The 27,149-nt window shown below is 43.9% G+C and overlaps 2 protein-coding genes across 2 annotated transcripts; one reads left to right on the forward strand and one right to left on the reverse strand.

Annotated features, from left to right (window-relative positions):
- Positions 1 to 12,983: 12,983 nt before the first annotated feature.
- Positions 12,984 to 19,913, reverse strand: LOC115369700 (cilia- and flagella-associated protein 97-like). The gene is given in 5 exon segments (XM_030066370.1): positions 12,984 to 13,048; positions 13,208 to 13,246; positions 19,420 to 19,536; positions 19,539 to 19,604; positions 19,607 to 19,913. Coding segments are annotated over 5 exon segments (594 nt in total).
- Positions 19,914 to 23,638: 3,725 nt separating this feature from the next.
- On the forward strand, positions 23,639 to 26,532 carry fzd9b (frizzled class receptor 9b). The gene has a single exon (XM_030067150.1). The coding sequence runs from the start codon at positions 24,112 to 24,114 to the stop codon at positions 25,870 to 25,872; it is 1,761 nt and encodes a 586-aa protein (XP_029923010.1). The 5' UTR covers positions 23,639 to 24,111; the 3' UTR covers positions 25,873 to 26,532.
- The last annotated feature ends 617 nt before the right edge of the window (positions 26,533 to 27,149 follow it).

Below are 27,149 nucleotides of genomic sequence, written 5' to 3' on the forward strand. Positions count from 1 at the left end.
GTTTCTCTTTCACACACACTTTCCTTCTCTCTCTCTCTCTGTCTGTCTGTCTCTCTGTCTGTCTGTCTGTCTCTCTCTTCCTCTCTCTCTGTCTGTCTGTTTGTCTGTCTGTCTCTCTCTCTCTCTCTCTCTCTCTCTCTCTCTCTCTCCCTCTCTCTTTGTCTGTCTGTCTGTCTCTCTCTCTGTCTGTCTGTCTGTCTGTCTCTCCCTCTCTATTGATCCACTTAAGTCACACCATCACAGAACATTTGGTTGTGTCGAAAAAGAAAACAAAGGTGTTGAGTGTGTGTGTGTGTGTGTGTGTGTGTGTGTGTGATTTTTGCTTGTTGCTTTTTGTTCAATGATAAAGGGCTTGGTGTAACAGTTGCAGAGTTCAGTGGTTGTCACTGAAAAAGGACATACAGGATGTTTGCCTATTAATTAAAGTTCCTATGAATGAGTTTTTTTAATTGTTTGTTTATTTGTTTGTTTGTTTGTTTTGCTTTGTTTCAATAGAGTGTGTATAGTAAGTTGAATCAGCAAAGCCAAAATTGCAAAAAAAAAAAAACAAAAACAAACCAGCAAACAAAAAACAGCCACAATAAAGGCAGGATAAACTTAATGAAGTGGTCTCAATCTTGATGGAAAAAAAAAAAACATGCATTGACAAAATTATAGAGGACTGCAGATAAATTTTAGTATTGTGACATAAAGTAACACATCCCTGGAAGTTCCTTAAAACCTACATGCAAAGCGACGAAATCAGCAGTCTGGGTTGTGCCATAACATTAAATTGGATTCACAAATCATTCTAAGGTGTGTTCCAGCTGTGGAGGAATCACACCTCTCAGGTTCACCCGGACCAGTTTTTAACCCTCTTGCAATTAACTGAGGGGTCATGGGAATTTGCTGATCTTGTCTACATGTGTTTTGTGGACATGGAAAATGTTCACAACTGTTTTCCCTGAGGTACTGTGTGGGAGTCCTGCAGGACTACAGGGTGCCGGGGCTGTGTTGAAATCCATTCAGTCCCTACACGATAGGAGCGAAAAATCAAATCAAGTAAGGTGGGCATCAGACTCCTACAAGGGTGCCCCGTGGCCCCCGTCTCCTATTTATGATATTCATGGGCACGATATCAAAGTGCAGGCTGGAGAGTGTCTGATTTGGTGGTATTAGGGTGGCATCGCGGCTGTTTGTTGATGATATCATCCTTCTGGTTTTGTCAGACTGTGATCCCCACTGTATCCTGGACCGTTTGCAGCTCAGTGTGGCATGATGGGGAAAAAGGATCAGCTTCTCCCCTGGCCTCTCAAGGCCATGGTTCTCTCCCAGAAAAAAAGTGGCTTGCTCTGTCTAGGTTAGGGGGGGAGCAGCCACCCCAAGTGGAGGAGTTCACTCTTCCTCATGAGTGACTCAGACGTCTGGGAGGACCTCAGAGTCCAGCGACCCCAGTCGGTCCAGAGTCAATGACTGGGAGTCAAGCTCAGGGCTGACCTAGGACAAACTGGAGGGACTACATCTCCCAGCTGGCCTGGGAGCACCTGGGAATCCCTGCAGGAAATGGAGGAAGTTGCTGGGGAAAAGGACATCTGGACAGTCTGTTTCTGTTGAGCAGCCAGAAAATAGATGGATTTATGCAACTGATTCTAGTCAAACTTATCATTTCCGTACTCTTGTCATTTCAACATGAAGTATTGAAGTTGGAGTAACGTGTTGAAGTCTAGTGAGTTATTAATCTAAAAATAAGTGAATAAATATTTTTTAAATTATCCTAATGAGGTGCAAAATCAGTTGGGGCTATAAAATTATGATTTTAAAAATACTGCTTCCTAGATAAGAGGCTTGGAAACCACGGTGCCTCAGACACTTTTACAATTCTCACTGGACGTTGTGTCCTCAGAGGTACTTCATCTTGTTTTGACAGACAGGCTAATTTAAGGACTACTACTTTAGGCTCTTTCTTGTCGCAGACTGTCTCTTGGTATTTAAAATCCAGCTGACTCAAGTTGCCAGTCCAGTACCAGTGCCCATCACGTCTGCTGAGAATGCTTTCACTGGTAACATGCCTCAAATCTAAAAACTCCCCGTAACCTTATCGCTATTATTTTTATCTTTGTTGAGGGACATTTTATACTCAAATGCTCGATGGATTAATGGGATGGGCTTTATCTCGTGATGATCATGAGGACGTGGTCTGTGGTCTCACTTTCACACACAAACACACACACACACACACACATGCATGTGCTTGCAGACAGACATGCACACACACACACACACACACACACACACACACACACACACACACACACTGCCCCCAGATGTTTCTTGCTATGGTCTGCAGTGACTCCCTCCAACACTGTATATTTATCCCTGCATGCACAGTTAACTCTCCATGTCCTGCAGAACATAACTCTGCACACTGCACTTTTCCAGTGGACCGCATTTCTACTCCCCCCTTTGCAACCATAGAAACACAATGGCTTGAGTGGTAATCCTCCTCCATGTGTTTAAAATGGTAGCAATAGATATTTTTGCGTAGAATTCCCTGGAAATCATCAGTATTGCACAGATTGGTAGCATATGTAATTGACAGGGAAGTGACGTTAAGTTTAAATGCCACTGCACTGTTAACCTAGTAGCTTCCTCTCATCAGCAACCACTGAACCAACATATATATATTTTTTCACAGCAATATATTTATATATTGTATATCATATATTTCATGCCCTTCGATAATGTTGATTTGAATATGATTGCTGCTTTTATTCCAAATCCCGTAGTTACTGTACATCCATGCTCTTATATGAGTCCTCCAGCCAGCTGCTCTGGGTCACATGCTTTGTCAGACTGTTAACACATAATAAGCCCACACACTCTTGTAAACATCAAAGACTAACCTTTTTTTCCCCACTGCAATATCCTGTCCATTGTTGCTTTAAAGATGGCTTGGTGCTGGTGGGAGGACAAGGAGCATTTCTTGGAGGATCTGTAAATATTACCTCTTAATGCAGCAACATACGCACACACAGACACACACAAACATACGCACACGCACACACACACACACACACACACACACACACACACACACACACCCAAGCTGAGGCCCTGGCACCTCTGAAAAGAGCCCTTTGATGGTGCGGCCCTCACTCCTCATTTGCCGTTTGAGTTGGCATTGGCAGAGTTCTCCCGTGGTCCCCCGGCCCCTGCACGCATGCACACATGTACACACACACACACACACACGCACACTCTCACACTCACACACACACACACACACACACACACACACACAGCCCTGAAAGCTTCATGGAGCCTGCAGGGAGTCAAACTGCTCTCACCTGTTGTCTCTGGCAGCCTAAGAGGAGACGATTAGCGCCCAGCACTGACAATATGCTCTTTGTTCCCCTCTTTCTCTCACTCTCCCTCTCTGCCATCTCATACTTGCACTCTGTCACTCCTGCCACTGCTCGTTTCCCTTCTTCTGTCTGCCACTCTGTCTTTCTCTGTGTTTCAACATCTCAATGTTTCTGTGTCACTCTATCTATCTATGTGTCTGTCTATCCATCTAGCTAGCTATTTCTGTCACCCTCTCTCTCTCTCTTTCTGTTTCTGTCCTTCTCTAATGTCCTTGTGGCCATGACAGCAGTGTGTGGAAAACAGTTGAGCACTTTATCACAGATCATCTTGGTAATCCCTTGCAAATACGCTTTGTGATGGGTTGCACACATGTGCTGCAGAGGTCTCGTAACAGCACCCATCACAATGACCGCACTAGATTTAACTCATTTTGGTTTGCGCTGATATCAAGATTTAGAGGTCACATGTTTTACATAAACATTAGTATCGCCATAGATTATGAGTCAAGTTCCAGAGAAATCTGCGGTTCACGGCACATGTTCCATTCTGAATGCATTAGCATTCATTAGTGAGGCCCAGTCTCCCTCGCTGGCATCTCTGGGTGAGAGTGTAACAGAGTAGTGCGTGTGTCCCTCACGCCAGGAAGAGCACAGAGGCTGTGAACAGCTTGTGTGTGACATTTCCACAGCGCTGGGTCACAGACGCACAGCTGTATAAAGTGGCCTTTATGACCAGAGGGGAAGACCTCGGTGAGATCTGGGTAAGCTGAGCTAGCGTTCCTCTGCACATAGAAAACATAGTGAGCGCCTTTGAGGGGTTGGGCGACGTGCAGAGAGTAAAGGCATTTCTGTCAGCTCAGTAGCCTATCAACTACTCTTAAAATTAAAGGATTCTCAAGAGGCTCTGCAATGCTTAGTCACACAGGCAGAACACTTCAACACTGTCATAAATTCAGCTATTGGTGATGTGTCTTTGCATTTTGTTGTCTGTTGTTGCATTTTTCATATTCCTGTGTATAACTGGCCAAACATAGTCAAAGTGACGTTATGGTTTCCCATTGCAGCTATGAAGGATTTTTATAGCAAACCCTCTTCATCATTCTGGTAAATATCAGGTCAGAGTCAAAGGGCGAGAGTTTCTTATGAGGCTCAACATTACTCACCATTTTTACATCTGGACAAATCCATCCTAGGAGCAGCGATACTGCATCAGTTTCTGCATGGACTGCATCAAGTCCATGCTCATTCTCTGAGGTTTTTCATTCTGGGAATCAACTAGCTGAGGTAGACAAAGCAGACTGAGGTAAAATGTGTTACTCACCACACCTCATTACAAAATAAATCTCAAAATATAGTGAATATCAAGTGTATCCGATCTTGGATTTTTCCTGTGAGTGAAACACTTCACGGGGCCTCAAGGATCAAGGAACATCAAGTTCTTCAAATGTCCAAAGGCTGTAAGTATGGTAGGGCTCCTGACTATTCAAATTCACAAACAGGATCCTTGAACAAGCCGCTTCCACTGTCGGTAGAATTTGATTTTCACTGTATTTCAGTGTGGAGAACTCCTCAAAGATGCATAATTTATTGAGGTTAGAGGCTGAAGAATACCAAACTGTATCTAACTGCCTCCAATGAGCAAAGTTTTGGTGGAGTGGATACAGTTTGCCTGTGCTCCTCAATAGGAGATGATTCCCAATTAAATTCTTCATCCCTCAGGGCTGTGGGTTCTGGTGGGTATCAGTGACACTGTTTTTGGAAAGAGCTGTTGCTGTTTAGTTTTTCACATATACATTTTTCTCTTTTCTTACAGTTGGAGCTACACAAGTGAATATCCATTCAGCCCTGTTGTGTTGGGGTGCCGGGAGGCTGGGAAGATCACAGCAGACTGGAAACCTCACCAAATCGCATGCTATCTGGATGGATAGCTTGTACTAGGAGCAAGTAGGAAAGTATCTTACAACGTGAAAAGGTCCAAGGCATAGTCGCCTGACAAAAATATAAAAAGCCTTCATTAATTGGTCCATGTGGCAGTAAAAGTGACAACACCTGGCACACAGGCCTTCATCAGGCTGCACATAATAAACAGGTGTGGTAAATATAGACTGCTCGTGGAGGGTGCAACCACAGAAAAAACAAAGGAAAATGGAAACAAAACAAAAAGTACAAAACATGTAAAAGGAAAATAAATGAGACATAAGAGAGAGACCATACAAATGAATAAGGGGTGCTAAATAGTGAATGCAGAAATAGTATCACAGAAAACCATAATGCAAATTAGGAAAAAAAAAAAAAAAAAAAAAAAGACTACCATGAAAATTACAAATGGGACATCATCTGTGGAGTCACTGAGCCTGGGGAGGGTTGTGGCTTTTAGTTGATGGATCTATGCAAAATGTTTCCCCTTGAAATGATGTTCCAGTCCCCTCCTTACTGTGGACCGCTACAGTGAGGCATGAGTGCACTTGGCTTATTGACTACTTGATGACAATTGGATTACATCATGAACCATCCAAAAATATGATCAAGGACAAGAAGCATAGTGCTCAAATGCATTGTCCTGATTATGAGCCTTACAGTCCAACAATCAGGCATAAAATACTCCATCTTGTCCATGTCAGCCATAACAAGGCTGAGTGCCTGCATGTCTGACTGTCACCGACAGACTGCATCACACTGTGTTTGTCAGTCAGCATCAGTTGTCTCTTAATAGCACACAGTTTAGAGCTTAGCCACATCAGCCTCCACTGAACAGGCGTATTGGGCATTACTGCATCTCCATATCTAGAGCTCCATTCCTCCTGATGGAGCCCTGGAGAGGAGCCCTTTAGAGGCAGTAGCAGCCCCACTCAAACCTACTCACTAACAAAAACTGCCCCTGTGAGCTGTTAGGAATACAGCCATCGCTGCGCTTTAGGGCCTCGCTGATAGGCCATGACAGATTGAGTCCCCCCTGCGGAGCGAGACCTCTATGCTCTCAGACATACTGGAGCTTTATTAGACTTTAGAGTCCCTCCCTGTGGAACCACGTCTCCCAGCATGATCTGCACCACTCTGGACCAGGATTGGCTGGGAGTCCCCCCCCCCAGCCATGGGCCAGGGTCTCTAGCACCAAAATGGGAAATGGTTAAGACACGTGCTGTAAATCAGCAGGCGCAGCATTACCTCCAGCCAGAGCAACAACACCCAAAGAGGCGATTGAGGAATTTTAAAGCCCTAAAACTCTCCTGTCAGTGAAGGTACACCATAACTCATGTCTGCTTAGCCCTGGATCCACACATGGATAAACAGAGGTTGATCTGAAGGGGAAAATGAGCATGGATGAAAACCTCCATGAAAACCTCAACACCAAAATGAAAGGTTACATTACCTAGTAGGTTGTGTGACCCAGGCTTTCCCTCGATGAAAAACATTCAAAAATAGTGTGGACTTGTGGCTACATGATTGTCAATCAGAAATTCATGTATTATGCAAATTTTTCCTTCTGTCCTGAAAAGTTTATGTTTTGGAAACACAAAGTTTTCATCCGACAGTAGTTGGAAGCAGGATTTTAGTGGAGAAGTGATAGAGAGCAATACTTAAACTTGTGTAAATTATGCAATACACAGGCATAACTATGGCTTCCCCTGTGTTGGCTGAGGCTGAATAAGATCAGGTACAGAGTGGCGTCTGTGCCTGCATGTTGACAGACTAAGCCCTGACTGATTAGAGCCTTACACAGTGGCAGCGCTCCCAAAATCATATCATTGCTATACATTGCTGCAGACACGGAGTCAGAATGTATTCGGCCGCAAGCTTAAGGGAGATCTTCACTAAACCTAAAAGAGTACATATGTTATTTCTACGGCCTAAGATAGTCCAGACAGTATTTGTGAACATGAACACTCTCCCAAGTCAGAAGCCACAGAACCATAGAAGAAAGCTGTGAGGTAATGCCAACAGCCTGCTCCATCTACAGCGATATGTATAAGGACTTTGTAGATTCGGAGAATGTTTCTCTGCGCTTTTACATCCTTATTAACATTTTGGCATTGCTATCTTAAAGGAACAATTCACCCAACATCCCAATAAATAAATAAAAGTTTCTTCCCACTTAATCCACAACCTTGGGGGGGGTCAGAGTTTTGTCAGAACCTATTTACACCAGCAAACTGTATCTATCCACTTCTAAGGAGTCCAAGTTGAACAAGGTTAAAGAAACGGTGTTTACTGGTGTTCTTTAGCAGGAAATAGTTCCTATCAAAACATTTGCACCCAAAGGCTGTGGATTATGGTGGCTATTCATGTCATTGTTTTTGGAAAGACCTGTTCCTGTTGGTTTTCGCAAGTAACTTGTTAGCGGTTTGAGCTCCACAAATGAATTCCCACCCAGGTCCATTGTATTAGGGAGCCAGGAGACAGGAGAAGGTTGCGGCAGATTGGAAACCTTGCCAAATCACACAGAAACTAACTGGATGCATTGATAGGAGTAGTTGGGAAAATATCTTGTTTTGTATTTTACTTGAACTCGTCCTATAAGCAGAGAGTTTAACCTATACCAAAAATCCCTCCTAGCTACGGCCACCAACATGAACCCCTTCTCTGTTGAGTTCCTCATCATTAGAATATCTCGTGTTATTGAACAGGACAAGCGCTTCCTGGAAGAGAGCAGATTATGTTCACTAATACAAAAGCAAGGTCACAGGGCTTACATTTAAATCCATTAAATGTGCTGGTATGCTTGTGTATTTTCTTAGAGATAATATATGAAAAAAAAACATGACATTGATTGGGGCTGGAATCATTTAAGGCTATAGCGATCTAGTCATTACATCCTGGAACCAAATTTGATGCGAAGCAGTATTAGCCAAAAATCTGACTACTGGTCGAAACTGTGTTACACTGCCAGAGAATTTAGCTTATTGAACATTGAAACAGGAAGCTGAGGAACTATCAAGGTCTCCAGTGATATCGTTGGCAGGACACGTTTTCAAAAACAGGGGTTAGATGGTGAGATCTGGTCAGAAAGTCCCATATACGTACCTCCATACCAACAGACAACATAAAATTCTTTGCTGGAAACACTGAAAGCTTTGTCTTTTTTTTTTCTTCCTGCCTTTCTCACTGACCGTATCTCTCTTACTCCTCCACATGTCAAATTCATTCAAGGCTCCTCTTTCATGTCTACCGTATAGAGGAGGTTGTTATGAGCCAGAGTTACCAGCTCGAAACCTGAAACATCAGCGTTTTAGATCTCCACTATCACTGAGATCAGTTTCCTGCTGTACAGTATGGCATAGGGGCTCTTTATCTCAAATCGTCCTCCCTATCCCACCTAATCTCCCTCGTGCTTCAACACTGTATGAGGGCAAGAGGCGCACACTTGCATGCTTCGCCCTCTGCATACAGACACACATACACAAACACACACACTGCCATCGCCATCGGCATCTCCACTGCACAGACAAGCTAAAATGCACAAATCCTGTTTCACTGCAGGGCTTCAATCTAACAAACCACATTAAACAAATGGATTCAAAACGCTACAAAAGGTCACCGCTCAGCCAAACCACCCCAAATAAAGTTACCTTTGGATTTCTGCTACTTGGGATGGATAGGTTCATGGAAAAGGCCGACAATGTAGCTATTCTGTGTCAGTGCATAGCCGGTTTCTTTCTTTTGATGAATATGTGTAGGGAGGGTTTGGCGTCGAGGCTCGCCGGGTGTTATTTGTTCCACAAGCATGAAAGATTAATGAACACAAGGTCACTGGCAGATAGTGAGCTGTAACACCAAAAAAAAAAAAAAAAAAAAAAAAAATTAAACAGCTGAAAGTGAGGAAATTCACGGAAAAACATGTTTTCTGTTGAATGAACTTTTCTGTTGCCGTATCTGGGTGGCAATCTAGCTGAAGGATCCAACTGCAGCTGGAATTGTCAATAGTTCCCTTTGGACTGGGCATGAGTAGTTTCAGGCCATTTGATGTGGACGTTTTACTATCCCGCAAAAAACACAAACAATCTCATTGGAAAAAGTAAACACGGAAAAGATTCACCCGCATATAAACTTGATGTGTTGCTCTTCCAGATCCTTGGCGTCCTAATTTTGAGAGACAGGGATGAGGTGCGACCAGACTGAAATATCAAACAGGCTTTTGGGACAATTACAAAAGAAACACGATTTTAATATGTCCTCCTTGGCAAAACGAAAATAGCCTGTGTCCACTGGCTGCTGGTGAATGTGTGCTTTATGGTCTGAAAGCCAGAAGAATGAGCTGCTTATTGCCCCTGCTCTGGGCTGCCAATCATCATAGATATCCCTCATGTTGGTGAAAAAAGAAACCAGCCAACACTGTACCAAGATCTGCTTTTTCTTGAGCTGCACTTTTAAAAGGAAGGTCTTCAAAAAAAAAAAAAAAAAAAAAAAAAAAAAAGTTAACAAATCACTTTGCTGTATTAAAGGAAGCTGTGTTAGTCAGTGAAACATCTATGGAGGGTAATATCTCTCTCCTCAGGGGCCCGTACATGCCCTGTGGTAATGTTGGCACCGGGGCAGTAAGGTGATCTAGCGGCTATCAGCAGGCCATCAGAATCAAGCAGGGTATCTGTGTCATCTCTGGCATGTTCCAACCCAGCAGCCAGATTCTGTCTCCATTTCCATTACTGCATCATGAAATCAAGGATGAAAGATAGCTGTGTACTTGGAAACAACAGCCCGCCATCCAGAGGAGGAGTGATCCCCTTCAGTTTGGGGTTGGCAAATAATGTTACCACCCGGTGTTTCTACATGCCACCCAAATTTTACAACAGTGCTGCTATTACTCTGCCAACAGCTATCATATCTGCATTTGACTCCAGGAAACAACTGTTTGTTAGGGCCTCACATTTCCAGGCACGCTCAGACACAAACTGCTGCTCGCTCACTCATTCGCCCGTGCTGTTAGATGGCATCGGTCTGGTCTTGCATAAAAACACACACACACAAAAAATCCCTACCTCGAAATCTTAGACATGGATCGGAACAAGGCAGAACACTGTCTGGCCTGCCACCCCGCCCCACACCGCCACCTCAAGTCCCCCTACCCCCACCCCACCCGCCGGGCCCCCACCACCATATGCCAAAAATTATCATACAAGTTTCTCTTTGTATCCATATTTAAACATGATGGAGAAGAATTGAGCCTTTATATGAGGGGGAGGTTGTGTGTTTATCCAGCAGCGCCAGCACCAGGAAACAAGAGAAAGCCCCCATTGCTGCCGGTGGAAGCAGGAAAGGGTCGGAGCCTGTTGGGCTGGCGGGAGTTGAGGTGGAGGGAGAGAGAGAAAGGAACCCTTTGAGTGACAGTAATTTAGGAACCTGGACTTTTTATGATTTTCCTGCTTTAAGGAAAACATACAGACTTCTGGGTATAGCTTTTGGGAGCAAATCAAAGGAGACCTTTTTCCCATCAAGACACATGTCTTTGTGTGTGTTTACCTGTCTATCTGTGTGTACAGCGTGCATGCATGTGCAATATGTACACAAAGCAAACCGAGCCATCCATCAGCCAATCACCACACAAAGTTTAAATGAGCGCATTCAGTATTTGGCTGAACAGCCCAAAGACTTTTTCATGGCTCACATCATGGCTGTAAAAATTATGTTTTATTAGACACTTTCTTCTCAAACACCACAAGTCTGATGGCCCATTGATGCTCAAGTATCCTCAATTGAATTAGAGGATCATGAGGCCTCCTCGCGGTGGCGTCAGACGTATGTACTGTTTATTCTTTGTCCGGTTCATGAATGCTGCAAAAAATGAGACAATAAAACTCATTTTAATCTCACAGTCAGAAGTCACCACTTAAGCCCGTGCAAGTAAAATGTTCTGAAACTGCAGCCAACAATTTATTGGGGAGGCAACAATGTTCAAGAATGCAAGGTTTTCTAAATGGACCTACTGATGGATCTGTGTTTTCGCCCATATCAAAACAGAGCCAGGATTGAATGGGCCTCCTCATGACCCTCTGGTTCCGCGTACAAGCCGCTCAGGGACGCCTGAGGTTTGGAAGTTTCAAACCGCAACGACCTTCTCGCTCCTCTTGCTTCATTTCTGGGCTTTTTTTTTTTAATTCCGAAATGAGACACTGGATAAATTACGTTGACTATGAAGGGCCCCCTTGTTCACTTAGAATAATAAAGAAAGGATACCCTAGTAGAGAACTTCCCAATAATTTTGCCTTTAAGTGTGTGAGTGTGTCTGGGCACAGGAGTTGGCTGAGTGCGGCTGGCTCGCACAGAGTGGAGAGGAGTGAGCAGGGGAGAGCCTGTCTCATTTCCTCCATGATGGATGAGCCTATTAGTTGTCCAGTGTTTAGCGCGGGTTTAGCCTTACACCTCAGCAGCCATTGCCTCGTGGCACACACCACTGTTGATTATGGCAAGCAGAGTGAAGAGGAAAGAGAAACTGCTTGGGGAACCGGTTTGATCAATTTTTTTTTTTTTTTAAAGGGAGGCATTCACGATAAAGTTGTGACAGGGAGAGGCTTTGGTGACTGCAAAGGTCTGGCCTGATCACTGAGTGGACCGGCCTGACTAAAGCTGTGCTGTGCCTGTGTTCAAATCCCAGCTAACTCTGTGCTATCACACTTCTCTCCTCCTCGTTTGGCTCTCTCTCTTCACTGACCGTCTCTGACTAACTGAATAAGGTTGTATCTGGAGCAACCTGCACAAGAAAAATCAATACTGCTCAGTATTACGATAATATTTTTTGTAGTACTGTATAAATTTTTTAGCCTCTTGTGTATGTATCGTGTATGCTCCTCAGTTTTATATGATATCACGACATTTGCATTATAGTGCATTACATTAAGTGCATTTTCTTTTTCTTTTTTCTTTTTCTTTTTTTTTTTTTTTGAATAAATTGGAATGGGAACTTTTGGGTTGTATAGCTCCCTGCATGTGATAAGAGTCCACACGGTGGTGAAACATCCTTATTAGTTAGTCTGGGCTACCCTGGGCTGCAACTCCAGAATAGTGCATTTCTTTCTCCACATTGTCCATAGTGCAACACAACAGGTCACAACATAAAAGAATAGGGGAAAAAAAGGATTGCAATGTAAAAAACATGAAACAAAACAATGTAAAAAAAAAAAAAAAAAAAAAAAACAAGTCCCGGCACCCATTTTTGAGGAAATTAACCAGCTCATCTCTTGTTACTTTCCTATTTGAACTGGAAAGTACATTTGGCAGGTAGCATCTGCACGAAATGTCTGCATAGTCTTAAAATATAACTTTCTCAAATAATTGTGATTATTTAAAAAGGGTCCCGGGACCTGCTTTAACCATACAACCCAACATTCGACCAAAGCTCAGTTTTCCTTTAAACCATTTTAAGTCAATCTGTCACCCAGTTTATCATATGCTGTAATATATTTTATTAGTCCACCCAGGTGTTAAGCGATAAATTAAGCTCTATTTACATATTTTCAGTCAATCTGGTACAATATTACAGTTTATCATGGTACAAATTGTATTCTGACCCATGTATCACGATATGTGTTGTATCATGAGGTCTTTGCCAATGCTCAGCCCTTCATGTAGTTAGAAATAAAAGAGGAAGAAAATATATAAGCGAACAGAAAAAGCAGGAAATAAAGATAGCTGGATAGAGGCTTTCCTCTATCTCACACTCATGGTGTGTGGATCTGTGTGCCACAACGCATTAGCACTGCAGATCAGAAAGTCTTGGGACACAGGCCCATGCACGTTCACACACCAACGCACACCCTTACATTAACGCATACACACACCCTTCAAATGTGGACTTACTCCAGAGGATAGTCACCTGATTCCTCATCCATCCACAGGTTATAAATAGGACTTGTTTGGCCCGTCAGACTTACCAGTGGTAAGCCTTGGGGTGGTGGACGGGGGGAGGGGGTCTGCAGAAGGCGATGAGGGTCACAGATAGTTGATATCCCTGTGCACGTCCTCTAGCCGCTCCCTCTAGCCCCGTCTCTCTGCTTCAACACTGCCAGCTTTGTCTCGCATGCAATTTTGCACTCTCTTTCTCTCTCTCTCCTGTCTTTCTTTCACTCTGTCCCTGTCCAGCATGTGTTCTCTCTCTCACTCACCCTCTGCCTAACATGTGTTGTCACTCGCTTGCTCTCTGGCATGCACTCTGTCTTTCACACACTCTTTCTCTTTCTTTCTCCCTCCCTCCCTCTTTCTCTCTCCCCAGCTGACAGTGTGGAACTGAAATGGTCAAACACATGAAAACATGACAAATGGCGAGAGGTATTTGTGCTTCATCATCATCTTTGCAGAGACTAAATTGCTCTCTCTCTCTCTCTCTCTCTCTCTCTCTCTCTCTGACTCTCTCTCATGTCTTGTGTTCTCACTCTCTCTTTGGCAAGTGCTCTATCACTCACACACTCTGCCTCTGTCTTTACCGATTGCTTACTCTCGTCCTACTCTCTCTCTCTTCTCTCTCTCTCATCTCTCTCGTCTCTCTCTCTCTCTCCTACTCTCTCCCTCTCTCTCCTCTCCCGGCACCTCCTCTCCCTCTCTCTCCTCTCCCGGCACCTCCTCTCCCTCTCTCTCTCTCTCTCCCCTCTCTCTCTCTCCAACTGGAACTTGGCCAACAGCTTGTAATTGAACTGGTCAAACACATGGCAAATGGTAGGAGATATTTGTGCTTCATCATCATAATTATAATGGACCCAGAACCCTCACCCCACTAAAATATCTGCACACTTGGCCTTAACACTGAATGAGTCTACATGTGTTGAAATATGAATTGATTAGGGTTATTTTGCCTGTACAGAGTCATTTTGGGAACAAGGATATGCAGATTAACAATATTAAACAAGATTACAAGATAATTGCACCGTCTACATAAGTGGAGAACAACAAATAGGTTTGGTCACCACCCTGTCCCTGCTCTGCTTGCTCAGGTCACTTGGTGTCCTGCTCGATCAAAAAAAATCACGTTAAGCACACTAATATTGATAGGCTGATTACAAAGTGGAATTCCTATCCAAATTGCACCCTCAGAAAGGTTCTTAGCATCTAAATGCTTCACTAATCTCCTGGAAATCTAATGATTAACCTAACCTTGCATCTCTCATAACGTATCTTGGCCTCCACACACTGTAACCCTGTGAACTCTCATTTTCCAACCAGCATGTACAGAGTATGTTAACGCTTTATTGAAGCTACATCACACTTATACTGAGTGAAATATTCAACCCAAGAGGCCGTTGTTGTGCTGCACCCTCACGTCAAATAGAAAATGTCTAGATGTCTCGTGCATCATTTTATACACATTTCTCTGAAAATCAGCAGGACATATTTGGTGTCTTTGGAAATCATTGGACCTCCACTATAATTTAAAGTTGTGTGGGTTTGAACAAAGCTCAGCTGCCCGGCATGCATTTGTAATGGCAAACCCACCAATGGAGAGAATTAAAGAGTACAGTATGTTCAATGTTTAATGTTTATCAATTGTAGATTTTTTTTTTGCCATGTATAGTGTTTGATGTATTTCTCAAAATGATTATGGCGTAATATCTATGTATAGTTATGTTTCTCATGTTGTGCTATCTTTGTCTTGTGATGCCAGCTGTAAAGTATTTTTGTGGACCTTGAGGCATCAACCAATGTGGATCTGAAGAGAATAAATGAAAGAATAAATAAAAGCTCGCTCTCATGCTTGTGTAGTACAGCTTGCCACCAGAATTAGGTCATACAGTCGCACTCACGTATTGTAGTAAACTCATGTCAATAATGATTTGATAACACGACACTACAGACAATTACACACACAGGAATTTAACAAGTGAACGTGACGTCTGGAATATCAACAACCGCTTGCTGCTGCCAAATGCATAATCAAGTTGTTTCGCTATCTCCGGCTATCTAAAGCAGCCATCTTTCAGCTATCCTAAGCAGCTATCTTATGTCTCTGTCCTCTCAGACATCAGACGGGGACAGAACAGCGAGAGGCAGACAACACTGGATACACTGATAGTACAGGGCTCTTGTTTTCCCATGTGTGTTGCCAGGATGTGGTGTATAAATAGGCAGCAGGCAGCTTGTGTATGTGTGTGTCTGTGTGAGTGAAGGCATAAGCTATGTGACTATAACTTGATGGGGGCTGTTTGAGAGTGTGTGAGACCGCTGGGCAGGGAGCTCTGGTGGGTTGGACTGTCGGTGTCTTCTCATGTCCCGAGATCTGAGAGGCCTCTCCCAGGAGGTGGTGACGGGCGGCAGAAGGGCACGGATTCAGAGTATTTTGGTGTTAATTGAGCTTATTGGCCTGCTATTCACAGCCTTGACATGTGATTGATTTAAAGGCTAGTGTGAGACTGCGACAGGGCTGACCTCTCTGGTGGCGGCTCCTTAGATATGGCCTCGGGACTGCACAGCTGTGAGGAATAATCCTCTCCCCTGTTTTTTTTTTTTTTTTCAAAGAAGGGTGAGCAATCCTCCCTCCTTCAGAATTTTATTAGTTTTTCCGATAGTACAGGGAAGGAAGGAGGAAAGGAGAAAGAGTGGAGGGAGAAATGTGAGAGCCTGGCATGAGCTGGGATTTGAACCTGTGCTTCACGGATAGTTTTTCAGACTGGTGCACCAGTTAAACTAACCATCACCGACGAGGGCGCGTTCTCTCAGCTCATTATGAAAAGAGGACAGACGCTTAATTAGGACACCGCTGGCACGACTTACGCTACAGGAATTCAGAGTTCTGCTGAGACCGGTTCCACCATAACAGCTCCTTCTGAGGTTTTAAGATATATACATGCAAGATGATTTGCATGCTTTCTGTTCATGTGTGGTAAAAGAGGGAGGATTTTAAAAATGAAACTGCAAAGTGAAAGGCCCAAATATTGTAGCGAATAATCCCCTTCTCTCAATTGGATTTCAAAAGGAAAGGAAGCAAAAGGAATTTACTGGGCTTTCTGGAAATTCAAGTAGAATTTCCTAAATGTTTCTTTTTTTTTTTTCACCCAGTGAAAGTATGACTTCTAAAGCTGATGGACAGGTCTTGAAAAGCAAAATGGCAACTGCTAGTGTTATTTCAAGTCAGATATGTTACTTGTTCCTTTAACCTTGTTGGCTCCATTCCCTCCCCAGTCCAATTTTAGTCCTTCCAGGCTGGCCCGGCCTAGAGTCTAAAGTCGTTCACTAGCTGCACTCCGACCCATAGTGAAATACAATCAACCCCGACGTTCACCAATGCGCGATGCCTGCTGAGAATTCACATTCTGGGAAAGCAGAATATAACATCTTCTCCAGTTATACAAGCTTGGCAAACAGGCATTGTTTCTCCTCCTATCCTCCCACAGAAATGTGAACAATTCAAGGGTGCAATAAACAGTAAAATGTCATTATTTAGGCTGCCCTCCTCTGAAAACGTTATCTTTAAATTCTTCTAAATCCTCTGACCCCGCTTTCCCTCTGTGCAAAGCCTCAGCCATTCAAAACACCCCCACCCGTCTCTACTACAGCTGTATGACCACACAGTAGTATTGCTTTCAACTGCATTGCTCCCCAAGGACATCTGAGAGTGGACGCGAGCGTGCCCAGAAATTTCAGCTTTTAAAAACAAAGCGGAGAAGGTTAACTGTTGCAAATTGAGCTATTCAGCATCAGCCTTCCTGTGCAAACACACACACAGACATACACATACAAACATCGGCATACACCAGCACGCACCCACACAGGAACACACCAGGCATTTATTCCACTGTGGACATGGCTAAAAGACAGATGGCAGCTTAGAGTCAGGCATATTTGCGGAAAACTTCATTTTGATGACTGTGTTTTTTGTCAGCATTATCTGATATTATATATATAGACACTGGGATACTGTTGAAACTTTGGTAAATCTTTCTCACATCAACCGAGAGATCAGGTTTATTTTTGAAAATCTCTCAAAAATATTTTGCTCCCATTGGCACCTCACATTCAGTTCATACTTGGGAGACTTGGCATGTGGTTACTGAGTCACCGTGCCTTACAGAGGTCTGCTGAAATTCAGCAGTCACACTTTCACAAAAGTGCCCTTTACTCTTCGATAAATACTGTTCTAAGTGATTGTGTGACTAATTATGATTTTCAAGACTGCAGTAATTCACCTAAGGCTGAAGTGGTGTGAAAAAGCTTGAGAAAAAAATATGGTGTCTTTGATAGTGTAACCCTGTGTTATAATGTTAAAACAGCTTTATTAGGCTTGAAACAGATACAAAATCTTGGTCATTCAAACGGCAATACTAATAGACTTTTTTTTTTTCCCACAGAGGCCACTCTGAACTTCAACAACACTCAGGGTGACAAACCCCACAGGGCAAATACAGCCCAGCTGCCCAGCTGCTATGTACTAAGCTGTGCATTATACAAACACTGGGGACCCATCACTTTAATCATATAACCAATTAACCAGCAACAAATATAATAAAACACCTGGGACTAGAAAATCTGGAGGATTGAATGTACAAATACTGGAAACTTTAGTGTTTTCATTAAGTAGACTGATGAGATAAATCCTGCTCAAATCCTCCATAACTTACTGATTTCTTTTATTAAACCTATACAAATCACCAGAAGGACCTATGTAAAAAAAAAACAGAGGCAGGTGAGTTAGAGAATGATTTTTAAGATTTGAGACAAGTGAAATGTGGATTGTGCAAAACGGGCTCCAAGTCAATATCAGAAAGGTGTTTCTAACATGATGAAGGCTACTTTTACAGCTGGCTGACATTTTAAGGATGAGTCCAGTTATTTGTAACCTTGTCAATCATAATGTCATCGTCAAAACAGATTGTGTTCAAACTTTCACACACACACACACACACACACACACACACACACACACACACACACACACACACACCCACACAGGGCCAAAGCATGACTAGATTGTCACAGATTACATTTGTAATGTATCACATGAATGTTTGTAATCACTTAAGGCCCAGACACACCAAACCAACAAAGAAATAAGTGGTGACAAAGGTGGACTCTTGCATCACATCATGTCACCCCACTGGCTCCACTGTTGATTCAACATGCTCAATAAGCTGAAAAACTGCCAACAAGGGTCTGACTAGTGCCAAAGGTGTAGGAAACACCGGAAAACTTGTGCCACAGACGCTCACCTATGGTCAAACAATGGCTAATGGCCACCATCGGCTTGGTGCGTTAGGGCCTTTAATCTAAAATACAAGCGAGCCAGTTAGACAGGCCGACAGATGCATCAAACAACCGACTTTCACCTAAGTGATCCAAGTTTGAGTTCAGCTTTAAGTCGTAGTGCTGTTCTTTGTTGCAGTGCTGTAACCAACTGGTTTTATGCCTGGTTTTGGTGGCTGAAGGTAACAAAACTGACTAAATCCTGCCCAACATGATACACAACATTTGTTGATTAGAAATGCATTTGTGATACGCTAGAAACAAACATAATCAGTGACAAAAATACATAACTGAAAATGCAATTTAGATGTATGAGAACAAGGTAAGGTGGCTAGACATGCATTTGTGATGCATCAAAAACTAACAAAATTCGTCACAAGATACATTTCCGCCAAACATGATTAAGAATGCAGTTTAGTTGGAGGTGAACATAATTTTTTAGGAGGGAGCTAGTTAACTTTTCTGCTAAATTCAAGCTGTTATTCTAGTTGTTCTCAAGGATTTCTAGTTGATTTAATAACTATTAAGACTTTTCTGAGGTCCTCAGTTATGTCAAGTTCATCACACACAAGGAGGCCTGTAAATCAGTTTCTCAAATCTAGCAGCAGTGTCATTTGTGCCAAAGGACTTTATCTCACTCCAAAACACTGGAGGATGGAGAACTCAGTTGGACTGAAGTGTACAAAGAATGAATTGTCATATATTAGTGCTATGTAAAGGACCATACCACTGATTTTGAATGTTTGGCCCATTGGCTACAATTCACCCACATTTACAACAAACCATTTTTCAAATCATGTGGAGGCACTAAAGAGTTCACGACATATAATCAAAATCCCTCCAATTTCAAATGTGAATTTTTGATTCAAACACCCACCTAATAATGTTCTTCCTGTAAATAAAGTGACGTTCTCAGCACCAAGCCGTGGCAGTGGAGCCGAGGCCTTTCTGGACCGGTGTGCAGGTGCTGTGGTGGAGTCAACGGTGGCAGAGACCGCTCTAGAGCCGCGTTGAGCAGCACTGGCTGGCCTGGGATCTTGCTGGAGGGCCTCTCTTTTTTAGACGTGGCCCTGTAGATTGGGTAAGAGGAAGCTCCCAGGTATCTGCCAGCTGCTCTGAGCACTTCATGCCAGGAGTGGGCTTGACAGACTCCAGCCTCTTCAGGAATGCCAGGTTCTCCCTCTCGATGCGCTTCTGCTCCTGCTGCCTGTTGACTGCACTGTGAGACAGGCGAGCGACAGGTGAGTTTTTTGCTGCTTGGGGTTTCTTCCCTACTGTACTTCCTGGCCTGAAAGACAGGCGCGACAGCTCTCGCAGAAGCTGCTGGTTCTCTCAATGTATGCGTTGAACCTCATCATTGCTGAAGGAGTAGTTCTTCCTGTGCCACCCTCCGAGACTGTGGAAGACCACCATGGGGCGGCGTGGCTCAGGAGGTAGAGGGGCCGTCCGGTAACTGTAGAGTTCCCGGTTCAATCCTCGGCTCCTCCAGAGTGTGTCGAAGTGTCCTTGAGCAAGATACTGTACCCCTCACCCCTCCTGATGGAAAGCTAGGCGCCTTGCATGGCAGCCTCTGCCATCAGTGTGTGTGAATGGGAGAATGTGAAGCAAAGCATTGTAAAGTGCTTTGAGTCTTCAGTAGACTCGAAACGTGCCATAGACATGCAGTCCATTCGTCATTTAATGTTCTGCTTGTGCGGCTAACAAAGTCATGGCTATTCAAAAACCACAGAACTGATCATTTGCTGTGTAATGCAGACATTTCCCTGGGGACTATTTTCTGGTGATCAAAACACAACAGTGCTGCTGCTTTTAGGAAAAGTAATGTGGACGACTTTATTACAGTGTGAAGAAAGTTTGTGCCTCTGAAAGTTCATTTTTATATCGCAATGGAATGAATGGAAACCAATAAAATAGGAAGAATGACAGTGGAGTTGTAAAATGCCACTGCTTACTTTGGAAAAAGATTAGCAGAAATATGAAGTATATAAATTTTGCAGATATTATACTAAAAATGCAGAATCACTGGTATGGTGCTTTAAGAGAATGTATAAATCTGACATTTTTTCACATGGCACTTAAATTAAAATGATCTTTGGAACAAAAGGGAGGAACGGCTGCGAACACTTAAATCAACATAATTCTGCGCAAGCAGTTACATAAGAACAATTTATACTACAGCTCCTGTTAGCTTTCACCCTCTGTCTCCTCATTCTCACTGCGGGGTGCGAGGATTACAACTCAAAATGAACACAGAGATAATAACATGAACCAAACCTCAACAATTCGCTATAATGCTCTCTGTCACAGGCAGTGTGCTGGTCCAGATGTATTGCTTTAAGTGTGAGGTGTCTCCTGTTACACCCATAACAATCTCAGACAGACAGTGTCTCTGGGATAGCAATGTCATGCCGGGCTGTGGCAAGGCTCTCCCATTGTTCTCCACGGGACGTTTATAGCTGTGTGCCTGATATATGATAACCAATAAGTAAGAGGTAATAATTACAAGGCCCACACTCCACCAGAATGCCTGATGAATATGTGAAATAAAAGATGGGGGGGGTTCTTTGTGCAGGCTAGTTATTACAAAGACATTCAAAGACTTGACACACGGAGGTATTATGAGACAGAGAGAGAGGGAGAGAGGGAGAGAGAGAAAAAAAATAATTTATATCCATTTCCTGCACCAACTGGCAAAGTAAACAGTAACCTTCCAAAAACAAATCATTTGCGGGCCAGCAAATGACCAAATCAAAATACCCAGTTGTGCATAAAGCTTCTCTTTCACCATTCTTTCTTTTGGTCATGAAAAGAAATAACACAATTAGCTGAAAGAAAACACAAAGAAAGCACAATGGCCTTGCATTGTACAACCTATGACACGGACCCATGTTGTGGTCAGACCCTATGTCTCCTTAACTAATCAATGGCACTGTGCCTCTGTCAGTCCATCACAGAGCACCGTCTAATGTGGCCCAAACCCACCAAAACTCAGTGTACCTACTTCTTTATTTGTGAAATATAATTTAGCCACGTCTTTAAGATCTGGTATAAATTTAGTCTGTCACAGCAAGTAATATCAGAGAGTTTTTTCAGTATCTAAATCACAACCACATCGCTACTCACTTTATCGGGATTACTGTGTTCTTGAGCTCAAATTTAACCCCCCTCTTTATGTAGCGCTATAACCTACTTTACAATATATTTACAAACCCTCTACAAAGTCAGTTAATGAGACCATTTCTCTGATATAACCCACTTCAAAAGACAAACTTTGATCCATGATCAGTGTTCCCGCTCTAAGAAGCTTTGTACAAACAGACCTCGGTATTTCAGCCTGATGCTAACACATCCTGATATTTGCTGCTTTCCTTGGAGAGGTATCTTTTTGATAGTAATCTGTAGCCTTCTAAGGGCACACTCAGGCTTCCTAGGCCCTCTCCAATGGCCCCTTGTCTTTGAAGTGTGAACTTAAAAACGGTTAAGTGGCGAGGCTGCTAAGCGGTAATGGGACTTCAGTCAAAAGCGTTCTATTTGATTCACCAAAAGTCTCTGTGCTGACGTAAAATAAGATATCATCTCAGCGTCTGGAATGTATTTCCTCCTTTGCTCGATCAGGCTTAATTTGAAGTTGGAGGCTAAGGGAAAGGGGGCTTTTACCTAACGCCAGATCTGATATAGAGGCACACATTGCCTTCATCCACCTCAATTTGTCATCAAGAAACCATAAGAAAAAGAGATTTCCTTTGCTGAGATATTGTAAATTCAGTCTGTTGACCAAAGTGTGGTATGTATGCAACAGTATTTTTACACCTCAAATGATATGTGAGATGTTTAAAAACTGGTGTGGGAAGGTAGTGATCTTTAAAAAATTATATATACTTGTATGTGTTAGCTGTTGTACAACAGGTCACTGCTTCAGGTTCAAGTTCATTGACAATTATTTCTGTGACCAGGCTGGTGCAAATTTACCCACTCTGTATATTGTAATTGTCTTAATAGTGGCTAATAGAGACAGTATGCAGTTGACAGCCAATTGAGTCCTGAGGGGCTAGAGGCCAAAATCCTCAGGTTCCACCCCTGTTTGAGAATAGATCAAATGCTCACTGGAACAGTTGTGGAGCTGCTGGCTCTCCCATTCAACCACTAGATGGAAACAATAGCCTTCTCCACAGCACAATCGCTTTAGCATTCATTTGTTGCATGTTAAGCTTGACTCTTTGCACTGGTTTGCCTCTGAAATGATAGTCAGAGGTGGTTTGAACTGAATGGCATGATTCTGAGGGCAGAAGGCAACCCCATTGTTAAATCAATTATGGTGTCTCTGACCACACACACACATCTGTTACCCAGTCCAACTTCAAGTATCTATCTTGCCTTAGTGTCCTTGAGCAAGATGCTGAATCTCTACCAGTTCCAGGCCTGCTGTTTATTTTTTTTTCCTGCAGGGATCCATAAAGTGTAACATCACATGAAAATGATGACTAACAGTGGCAGAGATTCAAGTACATCTGAATCAGCAACATTAATAACCCATTATTGGGACTGTGTTTTTTACCAATAGGCTACTTGGGGTGCATTTTGTGGCAAAATAACCCATTCGGTGTTTGATTCAATGTAATATTGGAATTTCTCTCATGATAAGGGATCTAGTGGGAGGAAAACCTGGCCAGATTCAGATCATCCACCTTTGTGTCAGAATAGTTTACCTATTTCTTTAGGCTGCCACTTTATGGAATTAGTTTGTATTATAAATCATAGCAGTAAGTGTCAAACTGCTGTAAGACAGAATATAGCCTTAAAAGGGGGAAAAAATTAACGCTTTTCCTAAAATAGCACTCATTTTCATTTTATGCTTTTAACTGATATTAACTGTTCTGTCCAGTTGGTAGCCTGGTAGATGATATGGTGTCTCAACATAGTGAATACTTCTTCCTCCATCTCTGCCCGTGGGGCTGTCGCCTACTTCACGGTAAAAATGTGTACGGTATTTTGACCGACCTCCAAAAAATGTCAGATAATTTTCCTTGTGTGGTGCGTTGCTTGCGCGCCAGGCGAGCTGTGCGCGTCACCGAGTGCCCACCCCCCTCTCACTGAAGTCCCAGAGAGCTGCACACAAACTTCACTGTCGACTCCGAAAGCACTGGATGAAGAGCAGACCGAGTCCCCAGCTAAACAGATCTGGATCCACCGACGCTACAAACCGCTGCTTGAAAGGCGATTTTTCACTTTACGGGCAATCGATTCACGGATTTTTGCGTAATTGTCGCTGTCGGTGTCTCCGTGGTTCACTTTTCCTCCATTGTTGTTCGAAGTTTCCGACTCTCACATTTTAATTGCGGACGTTTATCCCCGTTAGCTGGGGGCTTTTCGTTTTTAAAGACGCGTATCTTCTCAGTAATTAATCAGTGACTTTGTTTGCGTTTGGCCTCTGGGATTATTTTGTAGCGGAGCGGTAACTCAAAATTGGGACCTGCCGTCGCAATGGGGAAATAGCGGGGATCTCTGACCCGAACCTGTGTTTCTGACTTTTTTTTTTTTTTTTTTTTTTTTTTTTTTTTGTATGGACACTATTTTAGAAGCCAAAGCTCTGTTTTCTGACACATGACTAAAAATGAGTATGGATGGCTGTCCATTGAAGGTGGTGATTTTCCTGTGGTGTCTGCTGGTGATCTCTGGCTCCAGCTTTGAGATAGGATCCTATGATCTGGAGCGCGGCAGACCAGCCAAGTGCGAGCCCATCGTTATCCCCATGTGCCAGGGAATCGGCTACAACTTGACCAGGATGCCCAATTTCATGGACCACGACAACCAGAAGGAGGCTGCGATCAAGCTCAATGAGTTTGCCCCGCTGGTGGAGTACGGCTGTGATGTGCACCTCCGTTTTTTTCTGTGCTCCCTCTACGCCCCCATGTGCACAGACAAAGTGTCCACCTCCATCCCCGCCTGCAGACCCATGTGTGAGCAGGCCAGGCAGAAATGCTCCCCCATAATGGAGAAGTTCAACTACGCCTGGCCTGACTCGCTCGACTGTTCCAAGCTGCCGACCAGAAACGACCCCAATGCTCTGTGCATGGAGGCCCCGGAGAACGACACCAGGACCGAGTCCAAGAAAGGAGAGGGCATGCTTCCAGTGCCTCCTCGCCCCAGGCAACCGGGCAGCAGCGGCGGGCGCTCGACCAGCAGCCTCGGCTCCTGCGAGAACCCGGAGAAGTTCCAGTATGTGGAGAAGAGCCGCTCCTGTGCGCCGCGCTGCTCCTCCGCCGTGGACGTGTTCTGGTCCAGGCGGGACAAGGACTTTGCCTTCATCTGGATGACAGTCTGGTCCATCCTGTGCTTCATCTCCACAGCCTTCACCGTGTTGACCTTCCTCCTGGACCCGCACCGCTTCCAGTATCCCGAGCGGCCCATCATCTTCCTCTCCATGTGTTATAATGTTTACTCTGTGGCCTTCATCATCCGCTCGGTGGCCGGGGCAGAGAACATCGCCTGTGACCGTGAGAACGGCGAGCTGTACATCATCCAGGAGGGGCTGGAGTCAACCGGCTGCACCATTGTCTTCCTCATCCTCTACTACTTTGGCATGGCCTCTTCCATCTGGTGGGTCATCCTGACGCTCACCTGGTTCCTGGCTGCGGGGAAGAAGTGGGGCCACGAGGCCATTGAGGCGCACAGCAACTATTTCCACATGGCCGCCTGGGGCATCCCTGCTCTCAAGACCATCGTCATCCTCACAATGAGGAAGGTGGCCGGGGACGAGCTGACGGGGCTGTGCTATGTGGGCAGCATGGACTCGGGGGCGCTCACCGGCTTCGTCCTCATCCCCCTGTCCTGCTACTTGGTCATCGGCACCTCCTTCATCCTCACGGGCTTCGTGGCTCTCTTCCACATCCGCAAAGTGATGAAGACGGAGGGCACCAACACGGAGAAGTTGGAGAAGCTCATGGTGAAAATCGGCATCTACTCCATCCTTTACACGGTGCCCGCCACCTGCGTTATCGTCTGCTACTTCTATGAGAGGCTCAACATGGACTACTGGAAGTACCGGGGGCTGGAGGCGAAGTGTGTGTCTTTCCCCGGCCGCAGGAATGAGGACTGCTCGCTGGAGACGTCGGTGCCCACCGTGGCAGTGTTCATGCTGAAGATCTTCATGTCCCTGGTGGTTGGCATCACTAGCGGGGTGTGGGTGTGGAGCTCTAAGACCCTGCAGACCTGGCAGGGCCTGTGCAGCAGGAAGCTGGCGGACAGGACTAGTAGTAGGAAACCCTGCAGTGGAGTCAGCTGTGGCAGCACACACTGCCACTACAAATCCCCTGCTGTGGTCATCCACATGGCCAAGACAGACCCTCACTCAGACAGCCCGACGCACGTCTGAGGGGGGAGCGCGCGCGTGCACGTAGGTACACATGCAGGCACTCGTGCAAGCGCATCCACACGCACACACACACACACTGCCAAATGCAAACACATGCACAGACACTCATACATGCAACCACACACACACAGATACAGACACACACACACACACCTATGCCCTGTGTAAGGAGCTGCTAAAAGACTTTGTTATGGTGAGGAGCTGAGTTATTCAGTTGAACTGTTATTTACTGCTCTGCTGTTGCCAAGGAACACACAGGCACAGGTATCAGTATGAGAAACTATCCATAAACAGTATTCAATGCATAAAGGGAAATGTTCAGTATTGTTATCCATAGTTTTCTGTTACATTGTGTTCTGTGCAGTAGACATGCCCAGTGTTGCAAAGCAAAGAGACTGATATGGGGGGTATCTTGGAAAATATTAGCCTGTTCTCCTCCCTGAAAGTGGCGTGATAAACTGTATAAATTTGTATAAATGTTTTATTTATTGTAAATATATTTAATTTAAATTTACCTTGGCTCTTACTGAATTCATTGTTTGGATGCATTCATTAAGGCTTGAGTTCTGAAGGTCAAGGGAAATTAAGTGCCTTTTATAAGAACTCTGGTTCTGGCCTTTTGAGGATAATAAATCGTGGAATTCATGTTCAACTTTCCTACTGCGTGATGTTATTGTTGAAGCTTGGTAAGGTATACAACCGCTTTGGACCCCTCTCACTGTGGTGTAATACATATTGAACAATTTAATAGTCTTAAACAGTTGAAGATATGAATAGACACAACTGGGTTTTTTTGGGTTGTTTTTTTTTTTTTTTTTCATTTTAGTCTCATCTTCTCCTCTTCTGATTCTTCTGCCATTCTTCTCCTGGGATTCACACATTTTTACAGTGGGACTCTGCCAAATGTGTTGTGTTCCAAGTGCATTGCTATATCCCAGAGGCGTCCCCAACAATAATCCTCAAAGAGAATCGCTGATGAATAGAGTGACAAACCATGGCAAGTTCGCATCATCATCTTTAAAATGCAGGAGCAGTTTGCGGAAGAATATATTTAATTAATGGCTGTTTTAATCCTTCCCCAGAATCACTATTGTGCCCTCTTACTTTCCCTGCTCTGTTTGATCCCCATGCAAATACTCAGCACTTTGATCTAGAAGGACAAATCTGAAGTGGATTTTCATCCTTATTGCATGGCTCCTCTGGCAGCTTTAAGTTTGGCTCCAGCATATAAAATTGTGGTTGCCAATTACATGGTTTATAAACTGTTAATATTCAAT

The sequence above is a fragment of the Myripristis murdjan genome, chromosome 13 (assembly GCF_902150065.1).
Source record: "Myripristis murdjan chromosome 13, fMyrMur1.1, whole genome shotgun sequence".
In the NCBI taxonomy this organism is placed as follows: Eukaryota; Metazoa; Chordata; class Actinopteri; order Holocentriformes; family Holocentridae; genus Myripristis; species Myripristis murdjan.